At 51.4% G+C, this 20,655-nt stretch overlaps 1 protein-coding gene across 2 annotated transcripts in view; it reads right to left on the bottom strand.

Moving 5' to 3' along the window:
* Positions 1-618: 618 nt before the first annotated feature.
* Positions 619-20,655, bottom strand: part of LOC147683404 (uncharacterized) — a 52,074-nt gene continuing 32,037 nt past the window's right edge. Inside the window, exons 2-4 of one of the 2 annotated variants that reach the window (XM_086944838.1) lie at positions 5,602-5,640; positions 2,904-4,129; positions 619-1,757 (exon numbers count right to left, since the gene is read on the bottom strand). In XM_086944838.1, the coding sequence (XP_086800964.1) occupies positions 1,204-1,757; positions 2,904-3,162 (813 nt within the window). In that variant the 5' untranslated portion in view covers positions 3,163-4,129; positions 5,602-5,640 and the 3' untranslated portion in view covers positions 619-1,203. The remainder of the gene's footprint in view (positions 1,758-2,903; positions 4,130-5,601; positions 5,641-20,655) is intronic. The other variant, XM_086944837.1, reaches the window with a different exon arrangement.

Here is a 20,655-nt window from a genome sequence, read left to right as displayed (position 1 = left end):
ACAGGCCTTGGCTTCTGAGTCCAATACGCAATCCCACTACAGCGGGAGAAATGCGATACAATGATGCCCATGGAAGGACACGTAGAGTGGTAGAACGAACATTTGGCCTGCTTAAGTCTAGGTTTCGGTGCCTGGATAAGACTGGAGGGGCCCTGCCTTACTCACCAGGCAAAGTATGCAAGATCGTGATTGCCTGCTGCATGCTCCACAACCTGGCTGTGCGCAATGACATTGAACTGCTGTTGGACCCAGATGAACAGCAAGTTCCTCGCCCTCCCGACCCACCCATGTCGACTGATGAGGATAGTGGTGAGGAGGAAGATGTGGACCAGAGGCGCCAGCTCATTGATCGCTACTTCCCTTGATTGTGAGAGTGCCCCTCTTGTGCTGCTTGTGTATGCCCTGTGTAGGTTTGCTGCTCGTGTCATTGTATTGGGCATCATCTATGTGTTCTGTTATGTGATGTATGCATGTGTGTGTGTCTCTTCATTTATGAGTACATGCACGTCACCATGATGTGTGTAGTCTCATCCATTCCTGTTGTGATGTGTGTGGTTTGTTGAATGTTGCACTCCAGTGTGTTGGGAGGAGTGTGATGGTGTTTCCTAACGTGTGTTTGCGTTTTCTATGTTTCCCTAGGTCACTACCTTGCGGCATGATTCTGTACCAGTTGGATCCCTGAACCTGGTAACGTCTGTTTCTGATGCAATCATGTGAATAAACATGGAGGCAACACATCATTGAGTGAGTAAGTGGTATTTATTTACAGATTGTGCATAGGTGTAGGTGCATATTTACAAATGAGTGAAGGGGTGGGGGAGTGAGAGTCAAAGGTTATGGCAGATGAAATGTCCGTGCAGACACCACATAGGGTGGTGTCTGCCTAGTGCAGCAGGCCTGTGCCAGGTTGGACCGGATAGTTGGCAGGGTGAATGGCAGGCTCAGGTACTCAAAAAGTCATTGTCGGCTCCTCTTGGAGCGTGTGGCAGGAGCTTCGACACCGCTCTCGCCCACTTCCAGCCTCGGACGGCCCCTCCGTCTTTGTGTCGGGACGGAGTCAGCTGGGGGCGCTGGCTGATCAGGTAACACATCCGCCGCCAGTGGCGCCGGTGGAGGCGTTGTTTGAGGGGGTGTGGGGAGGGTGGTGTTGGTGGATATCCATGGCATCCACACGGTATTAGACGTGCTAAATATGTCCACGAGTTACCCAAGCCGCCTCTCGATGGCCCCCAACATTGCGGTGTTGTCAACAAAGTCCTGGTGGGCCCGGTCTGCCTGTGCCTGGCCACGTAGATAGTTTTCCTCCACCCTGGCTAGTGCTTCTAGACACTGTTGCACAGCATTGGGTGTAGTGGTTTCATCATGCCTTCTGTGTGCTGTGCTCCTGCCTGCCGGATCTGGCCTTGCATCTGTAGTTTGCCTCACACTCTCCCTGCGTGGCTGGGATGGCGCTGGCCCAGCGTTGGGCGGTGGGTTGGGCAGGGTGGCAGGGGCAGAAGTGGTGGTGGTAGTAGTGGTGGTGGAGGTGGTGGTGCTGGAGGTGGCTGTGCAGGTCACAGTGGCCGGTGTTGTGAAAATGGCAGAGGCCGTAGTAGTTGTTGGTGCAGGTGTGACCTGGGAGCCAGATGTCCCTGGCTTCCCGCTTGAGCCGGCACCATCCTCAGCCCCGGAGGTGGCTGGCCAATCGTCCCCTGAAACTTCTGAGTGTGGGGAGGCTGGAGGCCGGGTGTTTATTGCAGCTGTCAGATTAGGATCCCCTGCAAAACAAAAATGAGAGGATGAGTCATGTGGCCATTACGTGTACATTTATTTATATTTGACATTCAGTCGGCACTGGCACACACCCCAGCCACCACCACCACCCTCCCTATGGACATGGGGGACTGTTGGGAGTTTTAGTTCCCTCCCCTCACACACCCCAGCCACCACCACCACCCTCCCTATGGACATGGGGGACTGTTGGGAGTTGGTCTAGTGACCTCTAGCACACCCCACCCACCACCACCACCCTCCCTATGGACATGTGGGCCTGTTGGGAGTTGTAGTTCCCTCCCCTCACACACCCCAGCCACCACCACCACCCTCCCTATGGACATGGGGGACTGTTGGGAGTTGGTCTAGTGACCTCTAGCACACCCCACCCACCACCACCACCCTCCCTATGGACATGTGGGCCTGTTGGGAGTTGTAGTTCCGTCCCCTCACACACCCCAGCCACCACCACCACCCTCCCTATGGACATGGGGGACTGTTGGGAGTTGTAGTTCCGTCCCCTCACACACCCCACCCACCACCACCACCACCTCCCTCCCTATGGACATGTGGGCCTGTTGGGAGTTGTAGTTCCGTCCCCTCACACACCCCACCTACCACCACCTCCCTCCCTATGGACATGGGGGACTGTTGGGAGTTGTAGTTCCGTCCCCTCACACACCCCAGCCACCACCACCCTCCCCCCTATGGACATGGGGGACTGTTGGGAGTTGGTCTAGTGACCTCTAGCACACCCCACCCACCACCACCATCCTCCCTATGGACATGTGGGCCTGTTGGGAGTTGTAGTTCCGTCCCCTCACACACCCCAGCCACCACCACCACCCTCCCTATGGACATGGGGGACTGTTGGGAGTTGGTCTAGTGACCTCTAGCACACCCCACCCACCACCACCACCACCACCACCCTCCCTATGGACATGTGGGCCTGTTGGGAGTTGTAGTTCCGTCCCCTCACACACCCCAGCCACCACCACCACCCTCCCTATGGACATGGGGGCCTGTAGGAGTGGTTTAGACGTTGGCGAGTATGTGGACTGCATGCATGGGTTGGGGTCTGGGAGATGTGTCTTCAGAGTTGTGTGAGGCACACCGTGTTGTTGCGCTTGTGGTGCTTGGTTGGTACTTACCAGCCTCTTTTCCCTCCTCAAGTCTATCAAGGCTCTCAAGGCTCTCAGGGTGCAGGATGGTCAGCACCTTCTCCTCCCACTCGGTGTATGGTAAGGGCTCCGGGGGGGTTCCACCGCCTGTATGATTGGCCCGGAGAAAGTTCTTGGCTCTGATGGATTTCACTCGGGTCTTGAGGTCATGCCACCGCCTCTGAATTTCCTGCTTCGTCCTCGGGACGGTCCCGGAGGCATTGACCCTGGTGACGATCCGGTCCCACATGCTGTTTTTCCTAGCTATGCTGGTCTGCTGCACTAGGGCCCCAAATAAGTGGGGTTAGACACGAATAATCTCATCGACCATAACCTTTAACTCGGTGTCGGTGAATTTAGGGTTTTTCTTGGGTGCCATGGTGCTCGGGGTGTGTGTTTGTGTGAATTGGGAGGTGCTGGTGTGTGGTGTTTAGGGATGGTGTGGTGGGTCTTTGTGTACAGGGTGTGTTTGGGTGTGGGTTATGTGTATGGTATATATTTGATGCTGTTGGCTAAGTGGTGTCTCCTGCTAGCAGCTATGCTGTGATGCAGAGGATTTCTGGAGTGGGTGGGAGTTAATTTTATAGTCTGTGTGTTGGCCCTGTGTGAATGGTTATTGGCAGTCAGGTGATAGGTGGGTGTGTTGGCAGGTGTGGATTATGCAGTTCTTGGGGGTGGGTCATTGTGTCTTGTGTTTGGTTTAGATGTGTCAGGTGGGTGGTCGTTCATTTTCCTGTGTTTGGTGATAAATTCTGTCGCAATGTATCGCATTGGTTTGACTGTAGGGATGTTGTTCGTGTTGGACTTCCGCTGTGGTGCACGGTTTCTCATAGCATTGGTATCGCCGCGGAAGTGGATCGCGGTGGCTACCGGGGTACTTGCGGAGTTATCCTAATTGCGGACACGGACACTACGCAGGTATCGCGGGGGAGGTTGTTGTTTTCCTGGTCATGTGCGTACGCGGCGGTCGGTGTTCTTTGGGTTCCGTCCGCCTGCCGCGGCCTCCGGTGTACTTCGACCGCCGCGGACGGAGATTGGTGTACTTCGAACGCCGCGGACGGAGATTGGTGTGCTCCGTCCGCCGCGATCGGCGTTTCTATTAAATTTGATCCTAATCGCTGTTGCGGTTTTTCCGCGGACAGGTCCGGAGTTCCTTGCCACCTTCCTCGGCGTACGGAACACGTTTCCGTCCGCAATCCTAATCGACCCCAGTGTACCTGTTGGAAAAGGAAACACATTAAAAAAAATTAATAAGTTAGCCAGTTTGCATATTATTCAGACCAAAACTTTTAGCTTTGCTAACTTAGGGCATAATTACGAGTCTGGAGGTGGGACGGAAGGGGTGAGGGGGTTCCACTGTACTGCAGATTACAACTAACAAAGTTTTATCTGTGCCAGTGGAACACCAGCTGGTTCCCTGTCAGTGGTGCAGGAGTGCCACAACACAATATACTGAGCAGGGACTAGCGAAGTCCCGAGCAGCATACTTTGAGTTCTTCCACCACCAGCAATTTCATGGCAGAGCCCCACCATGAATAAGCTGGCGCTGCAAGAACTACAGGGTCCCCATGCCCTAGGAATACTTTCAGGATGGCACAACATGTGCCCCCCATGAATATATTTCCCCCAGTTAAAGCAAGGCATGGAAGTCACTGTTCATGCCAGGCTGGAACTTTTTGCCAGTTCCCACTGCGGTGCACCACCATGGGAACGGCCAAAGAACTGCCAACCATATTACAAGCTGCACATTTCCAACTCGCAATACAGTTGGCGGTGCTTGCGCAACAGAGGCTGCATTGTGCCGTTGTTGCAGCGCTAAAGTCGTAATCAGGCCCTTAGTCATGTTTAGGAGGTTTTTTATAAAAAAAAAATGCCTGTATGAAAGTGCCCCTTTTGGACATAGTTAGCCCCATGATTTGCCTGACATCTGATGCAACTTTGAAGAGCACTGGGTTCCTGCTAACCAGGTTGCCAGTGCCAGTATTATTTTACAAAAAAGATGTAAATGCCTAATTGTTCCACAATTGGCAAGGCCCTTTGCACCACTGTAAGTCCCTAGTAAGGGGTACCTTTTGGTATGTAGGGAATGGGTCCTGAGGAGTGCCCCTTAGAGATGCAGCATGTATTGTGCTACTATAAGGTTACTGGGTCTCTGAATGTACGCATTAAATTACTTGCTAAACCCACGCATGTGCACAACAGTCAGCATTCCAGTCCACTGTACAGAACGGCTCTCCATAGCGGCTGCTGGTACTGCGTACTGAATTACATGCCTAGATGTGCTTGTTTACCGAATAGTAGTTAGCATTCTAGTCACCGGCTGCTTTCCAGGGTTTCTGGACTAGACTCTCAATACAAACCACTTCCAGGTTACTTGACCAGCACGTCACACTCGAACTAAAGAGACACTCTGGCGTGAACTTATGCCCGACTGAGTTTCTCATCAAGTACGTTTTTCCTCCCTTCTTCGCCCCTGTCCCCGCAAAGCCCAGATATCTATTGCATCAATACCTTTTTTTTCAACATTCTTATTGCCATTTATTTTAATATACATCCATAATAATAAAGTTCAGCATTTTGTGATATATCACAATACAGCACTTCTTTGGCATATATAAAAATTGTCCTGTACTAACTTTAGTTACAATTCGAAGAAGCCATAGAGAAGGTTATCTATAAAAGTACTTACACATAAAATCCAGTCTCATACGTTCAAGTCTTATTTCACCTGTAAGTTAAGTTTATTTTGGTAAATGTATACGGTCACATATTTGTCAGTCTGTAAATATCCGACAGATTTAATAAAAGAAAGCAATACAACTGGTGAATCATACTATGTAATTATCTAACAGCAGTGGAGTTAAGGGTTGTGAATTTGCAAATACGTTAAGCAGGCTGTGTGGGGCGTGTGCATGAGATGCGTGGGGCCGGGTGGGCGCTAGACCACCAGTGGGTCATTATACATACGTCGGGCCATAGGTTCGCAGTGTCCCCAAGTTTTATGTGTGAGCTAGGCAGTTTGTGCATTCCCTATCTGGCCATTGTCGCATGGTATATCAGGGTACATTTTCAGTAGCATTTTTATGAAGGTCAACTCAGTGTTTTTATTTAGGCGGCATATCTTTTGTCATCTTCACCGCTTGTTTTTGTTCCCTCGTCGCTCCTGTCTCAGTCTGTGTTTTCACATGCCTCTAGTATATGTTTCTGGAGGTCGGCAAGGGTTCATTGCCTCTTCCCTCGTCAGTACTCTGACTTCTGCCCCTTATGCCCAATGGGTTACATTTCGTTTCCCGGCTTCCACTGCTGGTCCGTGTAAGAATTTCAAGGCTAGTGCTATTCTTCTCCAGGCTAAGACCAGGGCTACATCTAGGAATCTGTTCACTGATTTCCTTTTAGAAGAACAGGGAAAGAGCCCAAACGTGCATGCTCCCATTGTTGGTTCTAGTATGCACCCCACAGCTGCAAACATGAGTTGTATCGTTTCCTCTCAAAACCTACGTAGTTGGGCACAATCCAAAGTTATGTGTATGAACTCTGAGTCTACACAGTCGCATATTTGGCATTTGTATCCAGTGTCTCCAAAGTCAAGCTGAAGTTCATGAGGTGTCATGTGCATGTAATTAAACTGTGTGTACTTCAATCTAGTATTGCGTGAGACTTTCTTAGGGTATGTCAACATTTTGGCCCATTCTGGGTCTGTGATGGGTCTACCCAGAGCACTCTTACAGGTGCGCAGTTTTGTTAGGGTTGGGTGAACCATCTCCAGTTGCGATGTATAGCACCATTTTAGCTGATGTCTTGCAGTGCCTAATGTAAGGACAGAGTGTAAAATAGAGTGTGCTTAGGATCCTGTTGTCTCCCCCGCCCCAATAGCACTCTAAAGGTGCACATTATTATTTGATAGGTTAAGAATTGGCCGGGTTGTATGTCGTAGCTCTCAAGTAGGTCTTCAAATTGAGCCAGAGTTGCTTGCTGTTAGCAATCCTCCACCTTTTGCAGTCTGGCCTCGGTCCAGGTCTTCAAGTATGTTGGGGTTAATATCTTCCTGGGGTTCCCGTGGGGGGAGTCTCACCAGGGGCAGGGCCCGGGCATATAGGAGAGATTTCCCTTCTTTAAAGAGACAGCATTTCCAACAGTGTAGAGCAGTAGTCTGCAGCAGGGATAGATGAGATGGCAATGTTCTAGCATCTTTGCCAGCATCAGAGCATCTAGTTGTCAAAACCACGAAGCGGGAATGGTGCGACTAGCAGGGCCCCTTCATCCTGAGGCCTCCAGTTGGGGGCAGAGAGGGTACCTAAGGGACTACCCTGTAAAACGTTGCACTGTGTCACAGGCACAATCCCTCCCCCCCCCCCCTCATTTTCCCCAAAGGAGCCCGTGTTGTCAGGCGGAGCACAGGCTCCCATAGGAGTCAATGGAAATCTGACCGAATAGGGTCCCGATTCCGAGATGGTACCACCAGACATCAGATTGAGGCCTTGGTGCACTCCGTGAACACATCCTGGCTTTTCATCAACTTACACCCCTCAAATTAATATCACACATACTCCGGATTCAGCCACTTTCAATGGAAGAGATTACAAGACCCCAGCTCACTCGCTGTATGGTTCGAGTAAGTTCCCTGCAATTATACTTTTTTGAAAAATAAGTTCTAGCCAACCTATGATGTTTTCATTCACTGGGACCTAAAAATAAAAATTATAGGGTCTGATTAGGATGGTGAGCAGGCGTTATCCTTCAACAGGACCTCCCAAAAGGCTGTCAGTGGTGCCAACAGGCATTTTGATGTGACTTCCACCACGACGGACGCAATGCCTAAACTTCGCTTTTCAGCAGGTGCTGCTGGATGCAGCACCCGCCGCAATACAAAATAGGGACACATGACATATTCCTGCCACATGGTGTAGAGATATGCGGGGGCACCAATGGTGCCACGCCTATCGGAGGTCCAGGGGAGGCACGATACAGGCCCTTAAAAAGTCGCTTTCTGCCTGCCTTTTCATGGCGGGTTACCCACCATGAAAATGCAGACAGTGAGGCACATTGTAATCCCTACGGCGGTGCCTGGTAAGCACCACAACCACGGTAGGGAATACAAACCCATCCACTGCATAGGGGAGGTGTCGAATTTACTATTCCCACTCCAGTCTGCAACATTAGAGTCGTTCAGTTCCAATACAAATATTTGAACTACATTAAACCAATAACAATGTTCAATATATAATTGACATTAAAATGTTTAATATTTACGAAAACAAAAATTATAATCCCACGCTATGTTTTCAAACTTTTAACAAATACGTTATTTGCAAAATAACGTATTTGTTAAAATTGGGCGCTGCCGGCGCTGGAGGTGGTCAACTCAGGTGAGAGGGGAGTGGGAGTGGGTGCTCCTCCCCAACATCTTGCCTGCTTTCCTGCCGTGGGCTGGTACTCCCCTCCATATGGTGGCCTCTGTGCCTGCTGCAGGGCCCTAACCTGCTCTTAGGCAGTGGCAAAGGGGTGTCCTGGGTGGCGGCCTTTGACTTTATCTAGTGCCCGACCTGCAGCCACTGAGCACCCCACCCCGGTGGACTTGGCCCGCGGCGCTTGCCCTGTCTGCCCGGGGGCTCGGCGAACTTTGAGACTGCGTCACAGGAGCCATTACAGGGGGTGCAGAGACGCTACTGTTGTGGAAGACCTTTGGGAAGGCAGTGGAGAGGCAGGTATACCCCTCAATCTTGCATTGGCGCCGTGGTGGGGGCTATCTGTATGGACCCTTCCCCGTTGCTGAGACTACCTACCCTGCGACACATGCACTGTCCTAAGCCTCGGGGGGGGGGGGGCTCTCCACCTGTTTGGGGGCTGCTAATTGGGGGGCTGCTAATTGGGGGCAGCTTGAGCTGGCTTGGGGTGGTGTGGATGGGTGGCCTGCTGTACTTATTGCGTTGACTGAATTCATAGGGCCCCGTAAGCCCCATCCTTGCTTGCTGAGGTGAGTTGGGTATCTCCCCTACGCCCGTTTTGCAGCCTTGGCTCCTTTACGTTCGTAGTTGGTGCCCTGGGGAGGGGGGTGAGGGGGGGTAGCGTCACCACCTCCAACAGTTGTGTCCTGCCTGTTGGCGTCATCTAAGGGGGGCGGTCTTGAGAAAGGGCCCTCCTGCCTGGGTACCAGTGAGCGGACGGGCAGGGTGCTGGGGCCTGACACCGTACATACGGTTCTGGGACGGAGGCTCCAGCCCACATCTGATGCACAGCACCATGTTGGAGAGGTCCCCTAGTAGTCTAGTGCTGAGCATACGGTGGCTGCACTCTCAGACTACCTCCGAAGCACTACAGGGCTGGCGATGACGCACTCCAGAGGGGGCAAGGCGGAACCGGCAGCGGCCTCCAAGGAGAATTCTGTTGTGGTTATGTGGGGCAAGGCAGGGGCGTCAACGGCCTCTGAGGGCTCCTCCCAGGCGGCAGGGGACTTGTTGCCAGTCACTCAGGCGTTTATGGCCTCCTTCATGGCAGAACTCAAGACGGAGATAGTCTCCCTCAGAACCGAGGTGCACACTTGCGTGACGGAACTTCGGAGGGAAGTCACGGACTTCGGAGACCGGGTGGATGGGCTGGAGGAGACCGGGTGGATGGGCTGGAGGAGACCGGGTGGATGGGCTGGACAAAACGATGGATGCGCGCACGGAGGATCACGAGCAGTTGTGGCAGCGTCTAGTGGTTCTGGAGGAGCAGAATATTAAGCTACAAGTCAAACAGGAGGATTTGGAAAACAGGAGCCGCTGGAACAATCTGCACATCCGGTGAGTTCCCATTGGAGAAGAGAGGAGGGACATCCTAACGTTTGTAGTGCAGCTCCTTCACGAGGTATGGGGTGATGAAAATGCCTCGCCGCCGACTTTGGATTGGGCGCATAGAGTCTCTGGGACCCCGGGGCGGCCAGGCCTCCTTCCCGACACCCTGAAAAGGGTCCATTTCTTTACTGAGAAGGAAGTCATCTGGAAAGCAGCCAGTTACAAACAGGACCTCCGCTACCAGGGGTACTAGATACAGATATTTCAAGACCTGGCGCCCAACACCCTGAAGCGTCGACGAGCCTTTAAACTAGTGTCAGAGAAGTTGCGCTCCTTGGGCATATCTTACCAGTGGGGCCACCCCTTCGTCCTCATTTCAGTGGGAGAGCAGAAGAAGAGTAATACGGACCTTCACGGAGGCGGCGCAGCTCATTCAAGTGCCAACGTCGCCGCCAAGCCTATCCCGCCCACGGCGACAGGAACGGATACCAGCCAGGCAGACTTGGACCACTGTTCAGCGTCATCGTCGCACGCCCCCGCCAGATGAGCGGTCGACCTCCCAGGCCAAGCAGGACATCATTGTGCACATCAAATCCCTGGAGGGAGACCGGGAGGAATCTGTCTCGTGCCCCTTGACACCATGATCAGCAGACTGGCTCTCCACGTGCAACAGATTGCCCGCTCCCCCGGCAGGCTTCACTCACTCCGGTGGGTGGTACTCTGCAGCCTATGTCACCCTATGCCCTGGCTCCTGGTTGGAGGGTAGAGGGAGCTCCCTGTGGATAGAGCTGTGATGTACTGTGGATCCACCCCAGACTGTCCCTAAGGGAGTGACATCCCTGAGAGTAACCAAACCCTTGGGTGTAGGATGCCCTGTACGTGGGTCAGAGAAGTGCAGCCCTGTTGGCTGTTAAGGTTACACTATGTTTTGTGGCCAGCTTGGCCGCTCTCTGTTCCCCTGCACTCTGCCTCGGTTGGGCTTTTCCCTTTTTTTCTGTGTCTTTTCCTTCTCTGCTTTTCTCCTTTCTGGCTCTCTTGCTTTTCTCCTTTCTGGCTCTCTTTCTTCTCTCTCTTCTCTCTCTTCTCCTTCTCGTGTGCGACAGGGTGGGGACCGGGCTGCTGCAATCTTCTGGGCAGGTGGGGAAGGGGGATGCTGCCCCTATATCCTTTCCCTCACAATGGTGGGAGTGAGAAGCGTGGATGAACCCAGATTGCTGCGCGATATGGCTGTGAACATCCCCAGACCTTTGAAAGTCCTAACACTTAGCGTTAAGGGCTTAAACTCCCCCAATAAGAGTAGACCAGTATGGCGCTACCTTCTCCAGCAACACCCAGATATCATATTCCTCCAGAAACCCACCTGCTGCAGGCAGACACGCAGCGCATGACACATCCTAAGTACCCTCTCCAGTTTTGGGCTGCTGCTGACACTAAAACAGCAGGAGTGGCCATATTGTGCAGGGCTGGCTTCAGGCGGGGGATACAAAGCCCTTCCGGGGTGGTGATGGGCGTTCTCTTAAAGTCAAGGTGCACTTGGGGAGGCATCAGTTTACCCTCTGTAACATATACACACCCAACCAGATGCAGGACAGGTACCTCCAGACGCTTCTGCGGGAGCAGATTTCATGTGAGGACCCGGCTTTGATATTCGGAAGGGACTTTAATCTAGTCTGGGATCCGGACATGGACCGTAGCGATGCTTCCTTCAGCGGCACCGGAGCAATGTCCTCTGCGCTACGCACCCAGATTGCGGAGCTAGGGTTAATTGATGCGTGGCGCTAACATTGCCCGGGGCTGAGGGACTATTCCTTTCATTCACATGCCCACCGATCATACTCCCGCATAGACTTCTTGCTTACGTCGCTCGATATGGTATGGGATACACTGGGGGCCTCCATATCAGATATATCACTGTCTGATCACGCCCATGTCGAGCTGCTCTTGCAGGACCAGACTGCTTCCCCCACCAGAGACACACAATGGTCTCTGCCACCGAGCATCCTTCGAGACGCCGCGGATGTTGAAAGCATTCGGGAGGCTATAGATTCTTACTTTCTTTGCAATGACATCCCGGAGACGCCCTTCTCAGTGGTATGGGATGCCTTCAAGGCATCAATCCGGGGGCACATCACCTCCCTAACAATAGCGCGGAGGCGCGAAGCCTGCAAGTTGGAGGCTGACCTGACGAAGGACATGAAGAGTGCCGAGATACGGGATCAGGAACGTCAGACACTGGAGTCCAGAAGGAGGCTGGCTAACCTCAGGGGACAGCTCAGGCTTCTACACACCAACAAGGCAGAGCACTCTTTGCTGGCCCTGAAGCAGAGATATTTTGAGGGAGGAGACAAGGTGGGGCGCCTGCTGGCGGGGAGGTTGCGAGCACGTGCGGCTAAGGCCCACATAGCAAATGTCCAGCTTCCGGATGGGTCCAGGGTTGTCTCGGAGAGGGGTAAACAGGAAGCCTTCATGGGCTACTATACCGCCCTGTACTGGAAGAAGACAGTCACGGCAGACGCAATTGCGGCTGTCCTTGACAACTATGAAGGGACACTGCTGCATCCCGTGTGTGCGGCGGAACTGGAGGTCTCTATAACCGAAGAGGAAGTCACGGCGGCAATTAGAGACCTCCCCCTCGGGAAAACGCATGGGACCAGACGGCCTACCCTTGTCTTTCTATCGCAGTCCCAGCTTAGGCCCTACCTTCTGAGACTGTTCAACTCTTTAACGGACAGTGAGGGACCTTCCCCCGACATGGGTATGGCGGAGATTGCGTTGATACAGAAACCTGGGAAGGACCCCGCACAGTGTGCATCCTATCGTCCTATAGCTCTATTGAACTCTGACCTTAAAATATATACCAAACTCCTCGCCAAACGCCTCGACCCTTATATGCAGGGGCTTGTGGACCCTGATCAGGCCGGGTTCATTCGTAACCGACAGGGTGCGGATAACGTGCACAGGCTTGCGCATCTCATGGGGAAGGTGCACCACTGGAAAATCCCGGCCTGCCTCCTATCGTTGGATGCGGAGAAGGCATTCGACCGGGTGGACTAGACCTTCCTCAAGGCAGTACTTCACAAATTTGGTCTAGGGCCGAAGATGATTACAAGGATCATGGCCCCGTATGTAGGGCCACAGGCCAGTATCCAGGTCAATGGCCACCTAACACCATTGCTGCCTATCCACAGGGGCACAAGACAGGGTGCCCCCTCTCACCCCTGCTGTTTGCTCTCGCAGTAGAGCCCCGGGACAATAAGGTGGCATTGTTGGCGGACGACCTGATACTTACTCTTACGCGTCCGCGGGAGTCTCTCCCGGCCCTGCATAGGGTGCTCTGTCTTTATGAGAGGGCCTCTGGCATCAAGATCAATCATGATAAATCTTGGGCTCTTAATCTTACCATACCGAAAGAGGAGATACCCTCTTTGAGAGATGCGACACCCTACCAGTGGGCCGAACACCATGTCCGATATCTGGGTCTTCTTCTGACCCCCTCTTTGGATACATGGTCGTCAGTGAACTGGCAGGAATGCCGGAAAGCGGTTCTAGAGGACCTGCTAAGGTGGAAGCCCCTGATGTTGTCATGGTTGGGTAGACTTCATACTGTTAAGATGTCGATCCTTCCCAAAATCTTATATGTGTTTCAATGTCTTCCCACTCCGGTCCCGTGTATCTGTATACGGAGTTTACAGCGCGAACTCACGTCCTTCATATAGGGCGGAAAACGGTCCCGCATCTCTGAGAAGGTCCTCATGGCACCGCAGGATAGGTAGGTGGGGTAGGTGGGGTGGGGGGGGGTCTAGCTTGCCCTGACCTGGTGCACTATTACTGGGCCTCTCATCTCCGCTTTGTGGTTGAGTGGGCAGTGCGTGAGAGCGAGAAAGGGTAGTTACATATGGACCAAGCAGTAACGGGGCGCACTATCTGGGACCTAGCGTGGTTATAACGGACAGCCCGCTCCAAAAGCGCCTATATAGCAGTGCCTACGAGGACGGTCTTGGACATTTGGGACAGCGTAGCCGTGTCCAAGGGACTCACCACGTTTCCGTCTCCGCACACCCCTTTAGTGGGAACCCGCACTTTCCACTGGCCCATCAATCTCGAGCATTTGATAAATGGACGCAGGGACCCTGCAGGGTGATCTGTGATCTATACCACGGGGGTATGCTTAAAACCTTTGACCACTGTTGGGAGGAGTTCTGCGTGCCGCCAGAGGCACGATTACAATATGCGCAGCTGCGACCTTGGGTCTCTGAAAGGGCTATGCACCAGGCAGCCACACGAGACTTCACCCCTTTCGAAAAATTGGCGCGCTCCCTTGGGGGATCAAAGGGGCTAATCTCTCAGATTTACCACATCTTGGTGTGAGAGGGATCCTAGACTGGTGCACCGGCCGGCTCGTGAGGTGGAGAGCAGCCCGCCAGTGCTGGTGGCTGCAGCGGCCTGCGTCTGATCGGAGCGCCTGGGGTGAGAGGCTGCCGCTCGAGGCCGGGAACGGGCCCAGAATCGACGGAGCTGAGGACTCCCCGGAGAACCCCTGGGGGCCCGGCAAAGGTGACAGCGGGGGCCAGAAATACGATGCTGACCAGACCGGGCAGCAGAGTCGCGTCCTCCCAGTGCTGGCGGTCGAGGCGACCTGTGCGTGGTCGTGGTGCTTGGTGCGGAGGGCCCCCCGCCCCCGGAGACTCCAGTCGCCGGCGGCGGCGACTGGAGTGTCGCGCTGCACGCGGCCGGCGCCACTTGGAGACCCGACCTATTGATCCGCATTGGGCCCCGGCTTGGGGGTAAGAGGACGACCTGTCCATATCGGGTCAGGGCCGCATGAGTGTAGGGCCCGCAGTTTGGACCGGCCCATTGCGCCGGCGGCAGGACGGACTCCTTGACCACTTGCTGGGCTAGTGGGGGCCGGGCTGGGAACGGGGCTCTGAACCCCTGGAACAATCTTCTCCTGGCACTAGGGGGTCACGCACCCACAGGACATCCCTACAAACGCAGTGGCACAGGACCTGAAATACAGAGACTGAAGGTACAGGGGCTCGGAGGGGGTACCGTCAGAGGAGCAGCTCTGCAGCGGCTGGTGATGGGAGGATGCCGGGAGGCCCACACACAGCCCCAATCGCGACTGGAACGGGGGTCTGGACCTAGCCTCCTCTCTCCCTGTAGTCCAATAGATCCTGGGACACACCCCCGCAGGGCCCTTTGGGCTAGAAATATAGCAGTGCCCTCACTTGGACGTGTCTGGACGGTGGATCGGGTGGGCCTGGTGCATAGACTGTATACGACGTCTGAGGGAGCTGATAAACATCTAGAGGACGCTAGAGTGCCGCCCCCCCCTCACACTTCATGATGCGCAAGGACAGAACGCCCCGGGCGGTCCAGCCCAACACCATCACGCAGTATACCACAAAGAGGCTCCCCTCACAGAGACTCACTCGCCACTCCGGTCAGGAGGAGGGGGGGGGTCCAGAATGAGGAAATATAAATTTTATGGTCAAGAAATGTTCCCTAACGTGTACCCCACCGTCTCCATGTACGAGTTTAAAGTGCATGTAACTTCCCTCCTGTGTCAGCCATAAAGACGCAAATACATTTGCGTTCAACGTTAACACGTCCTCTTTCAGACCCGCCATGAACGGGTTCAATATTCAGTTCCTAAGTATGCTATGCCAACGTCTTTTTGTGGTGTACTTTACACGTTTTTCAGCTCTGGCGAAGCAGGCCCCGAATTCTGCCATCGAGCCTTTTTTCTGTCTTCTGACTCCGAACGCCTCAGCCTGGGCTGCCTCTGTACCCGTGACCTCTGCCTTACTCCCTGCGCGGCCCACGGCGCTTAGCTCAGCCTGCTGCCTGCCAAGACTGTATTCAACCTTCGAATTATCTGTTCCGCTCCTCGAAAATGCATTCCTGCCTACTGGTTTAAGTAAACATCCCCCCAGCTGCAGAGCAAAGGGCCCGGCCTCACTGTCTCCGTGCAAGTAATTCATAGCCTCTGTTACCATGGAAGGCCCATGCCCCCTCGCATCTCATGCAGACACTTAGACGCTTATACACGCACTCACAGTCAGTATAGAATAGCTTCTGCCCCAGAGACCTTTTCCGTCCAGATAATATGGTTCCTAAACATCAGATATCAGATATGATAGTGATACAAGTTGATCTGACATGCCAGACTTCTGTCTCTTTCAGCTGGTGTAAATGTCAAGTCCCCTGCACCCTCCAGTCATACGTCATGCACACGTCATGCAGCTGCGCGCGCATCCAGGCCTCAGATTTCTGCTGACATTGCAAGATTCAGCTTTTGTTGCCACCCACTTATGACACTTACATGTGACGTTTCTAGCACACACCTCTATGTTCACGCCTAGTTCACGCCTTCTAATTACGTATCACTACCACGTGTGTGTCTTATCTTGTCTCTCTCAGCTGTTACGCCTACTGTATTGGTTCCTATAATACGATTTAAGTATATAAGCTATGTATTGTCAATAAAATATTGCTCTATCCCTTCCTGCACCCCTGTGGTGGCAGGAATATGATATCCGGTCTGGTACCATTCCTTTTTAAGGAATAAAACCCCTAAGAACTCTAACACCACGGACTCTGTTTCTTTCTTTCCGATTGAGTTATTTTTGTTTAAGTACTTACCTGCATAGAAATTAGGACGGTAAATCAAATATTTACCACATTATTCTGGCGCCCGAACAGGGACCCCTCCCCCACCTCACGCGCCGGTTGGTGCGTTGCAAGCTCTGTCCCCTGCCATCAGTTAGACGGAACTACGCGTACTGGCAGGATTTCCTGTATCTCCCTCTGGCCCACGGAGGTGACGAAGACTGCGATCAGCACCCAGACGAGGCGGTGAGGAGTGCGGAGGATCCCGACCAGAGCCTAGCCGAAAGAAGCAAGGTCCGAGATGTGAAGAGGCCCACCAGTTTTCAGAAGTATCCACGTGTCGAGTCGAGTCGAGTCCGGTCCAGTCCAGTCGAGTTTTCCGAGGCCTTCTGTTTCCGTGCTTCCCGGTGAGTACCATTGCTGGGACGTATCTAGACGGGTGCATTACTATGTATCCGGTAAAGACGGGTTTGGGTACACAAACGCGGTCTGCACTGTTTTAGACAGTGTATCTGTACTGTTTAGCAGTATATCCGTTATTCAAGTTCTTGCACTGTCTTCGACAGTGTATCTGTGCTGTTTAGCAGTACATCTGGTTCCGAAGGATATATGTTCAAAATGTTCTCTCATGTGATTAATGTCGTGGTATGAGTGATTGTTTAATGTGCATTATTGTGTTTTTGTGTAACTAATTGTGTTCAGAGTTCAGTAGCAAGGATTGAATATCCAGTATTAAGTAGACAAGATGCCGTTTTTCAATAAGTTAAAGCAGATAGGAACTAGGAAAGGGATGCTAGAGGAAGAAATTCCTATCCCCCCTAGGGACACGCCTGGAAATTACATGTACCACAAGCATGGCATAGACGCCATACTGTATCTAGATTTATGGGCCGATTATACTAAGCACTTAGAAGAAAAATACAGATGGCCCGCTACAGGAACATGGGATGCCGAGTGCATCCTGAAAATAGAAGAAGCACTATGGAGAAAGAAAGCTAGACAATCACAGAAAGATGCTATAGAGTTATGGCGTAAAGAATCGCATAAACGAGCGGAAAAAGAACTCCGAAGAGAAGATAGACTTAGAGAAGCGCCGGATAGAGTCCGAGAAAACGAATTAGTTAATGAAGGGATCCGAGTAAAAGCCGAACAAGTAGACCGTGCACGAAACAATCTTGTAAATGGTATGTACTTAGTGGCCGAGGGTTCGCCTGAAGCCAATTCAGAAATACCGAAAAATCTGCCGCCACCATTGGTTCCAACTAAAGTAAATCACAGGACTACTAAAGACATATTTCTGGCCTCATATCTAGATGACGTAGCGCCCGCTTACACCAACCCACCTGCCCGTGTACCGCCTACTGACGGTGATGGAGGTGGTAACCCGCCTCCAGACCATATTCCGCCATTACCACAACAGAGTTCCCCCGTTCGACAGCCTGTTCCTCCACCCCCACCACTTCCCCCACCTCAGGTTAAGATACCAAATCCATTGTTACTTGATCCTACTAAGAGACCAGTTCAAGTACATATACAGACTCCACAGAGGGATAATGCCCAAGCCTCCGCCCCAGGAGGCGCAACAGGGGGTTACCAGACCCCGCCAGCAACACACAGATTACACCTTAGGGATATGCAGAAGCACCCTATGCTCCAATCACCTCGTCTTGACATACTCAAAGAACCACTCTCAGTTTGCAGATATGATCCAGTACCCAGTAAAGACGACAGAATGTTGATAGCATCACTACGTTTGCGACAAGCTACAGATTATTTAGTGTTATTCCCAGATATGCCTGATCACCTAGATAGAATATATCATTTTGTCCAGACTGGGGAAAACCCTGAAAGTATTAAGGAGGCCCTGGCACATCAGAAAGTTGACACTCAAGCATATATATTACGTTTTTTCATAAATTGCTTAATAAGAGACCGAGACAGGCCAGAGACAGACCAGGGTGAAATGGAAGTCCTAAGCAAAAGGGGTCAAAATATAGCCGAAGGAAAGCATGATAAACAGAATTGCATAGCTAGCATGTACAAGAAAATAAGAAAAACAGTAATAGAGATACACGAAAAGGAAAAAGAAAATGGCTCCTCCCAGGAGGAGGAAGGACCTGAAGAACCAGAAAAGACTACAGACACAATAGCGTATGTAGGTAAGGGAACTTACCTTAGGAAAAGCATTCGCCCAGAAAGCAAGAGAGTTTTTCTCTCTGGCATATCAAAACCGAATTCTCCTGAACATCAGTTTCAAGACCCTGATAAAATGCTTCGAGAACGAATGGGGTACCATGTACTCAATTCTATGGATGAACAAGAACTAGCCCGGTCAGCAGTACTATGGGCTGACAATCCTAATATATACAATGATGACACAGTAGCACATACATTTCTGAACCTTTCCCCAGACGAGCAGAAATTCGCAGGTATATACATGATTCAGCACCTCCTCACGTTATACAGAAATCAACATTCTGATCCAGGTCCCTTACCTGATACATTAGAAGCACTACTTATGGATAGATGGAGAGGCCTAAGTACTAAGTTAATTCAAATAATTCTAGAACAACGACACAGATATAACACTTTTAGGCCCACAATATGTTCCCGCTCCGCCCCCAGAAAGAAAAATGTATCATATGGAGCGTCTTCATGGCATTGAAAGGCAGAACTCATTACGAGAGGTACACCCAGTCATGGGTACCAACCATACCCTGAAACGTGTGTATGTATACACACCTCTGACCAAGTTAGAATTATTGGAGATGAAGAAACTAGTACCCTGTCATGATAAAGACCCTGCAGGTTTCCACAGAGAACTTAAAGATATGTTACTAATGGGAGATTACACCTATACTGATATTATGAAATTGTTAAAGGTTCTTTTGCCTACCGGCATCTACGAGAAGCTCAAGGAAAGAGAATGGGAGGTGGGAGACAAAAAGATTATATGGACAGAAATAGAAGACGAGGAGAAACTTCGTACTCCAGGGCTAGGCCTTGGGGAAAAAGCTAAAGCATTACCAGGTTTGATAGTACAGGTCTTGCCAAGATTATTGACAACTAAAAAGGAAGACTGGGATGCAATCTCAGCCTGTAAACAGAAACACGATGAAGATACTAGCGACTTCTATTCAAGATTCGAGAAATGTTTCATTATAAATAGTGGCCTGAAACCAAGTAGCGAGTCATACCCACACCTTTTTGTAAGTAAATTAGTAGAGAATTCCTTAACGCAAGTTAAGAATCGAGTATATAAAGTCGAAAGCACATGGCAAGCAAATACGCCATCCCAGATGTTACAAATGTTACAGTATCACCAGAACAGAATCAGAGAAGAACAAGAACATGAACAAAGACGTATGAAAGACACGAAAATGAAAATACTAGTTGCGCAGACAGCTCCGGCTGACGGTCAGAAAAAGGGTGGGACACAGACAAATAATTCAGCAGCTCCCGTTAAAGGGACATGCAACTATTGCAAGCAGCCAGGTCACTACGTACATGAATGTCCAGTCCTGAAACACAATATAGCAACAGGTAAACTAAAGAAAGACCGCATCCGCCTAGACAAGATCAGGGCCAACAACAAACTTCGCAGAATTCACAACCGATGCATGCTTCATCACATGCAGGACAGGCCGCAGCGGCATCACAGCCACAGCCCATTGCTGCGACACAGCAAGTTTCACGACAGATGTGCCAGTATGCCCAATCAGATTACCCCGATTATCAGCGATACACATGAAACAGCCTAGAGAGGGAGGTTGGCTTGCCTCTTATTGAGATTCCTGTAGATCAAGAGGGTCCTTATGTACACAGTCAAGTATTGGGAAAAGACAGAAAGTTTTTAATTGACACAGGGGCAAGCCGCACAACGATCAGCCATGATGAAGTTCCAGGGGCACCCCTCTCAGGCTCACAGAATGTTTCCCTTGGTTTTTCAGGACAGCCTATTGTAAATGAAGTATCGAAACCTGTCCCCTTAGCAGTAGGTCCATTATCACATGTTACAGACTTGTTACTCACGAAATCATGTCCAGAAAACTTGCTAGGTATCAAAACACTGAAGGCTCTAGGAGCCGTGATATGCTGCTCTCCGGAAGGAGTTAGACTTTTCCTGCGAGACTTCAAGGGTCACTATGTATTACGAGAGTTTGATGTCAGATTGAAAAATGTACCAGAACACCTGTGGGCACAAGGCCCAACCGATGTAGGCTGCATGCACATTACACCATATCGTGTTACACTCAAGCCAGGTGTTGTTTTACCTCGAATCAGACAATACAAGTTACCACCCGATGCTGTAGTGGCTTTACTGGAAATCATTGAAGAGCTCATTGCCCAAGGAGTGG

This window comes from Lissotriton vulgaris, chromosome 11, assembly GCF_964263255.1.
Source record: "Lissotriton vulgaris chromosome 11, aLisVul1.2, whole genome shotgun sequence".
NCBI lineage: Eukaryota > Metazoa > Chordata > Amphibia > Caudata > Salamandridae > Lissotriton > Lissotriton vulgaris.
This window is presented reverse-complemented; position numbering and strand designations above follow the sequence as displayed.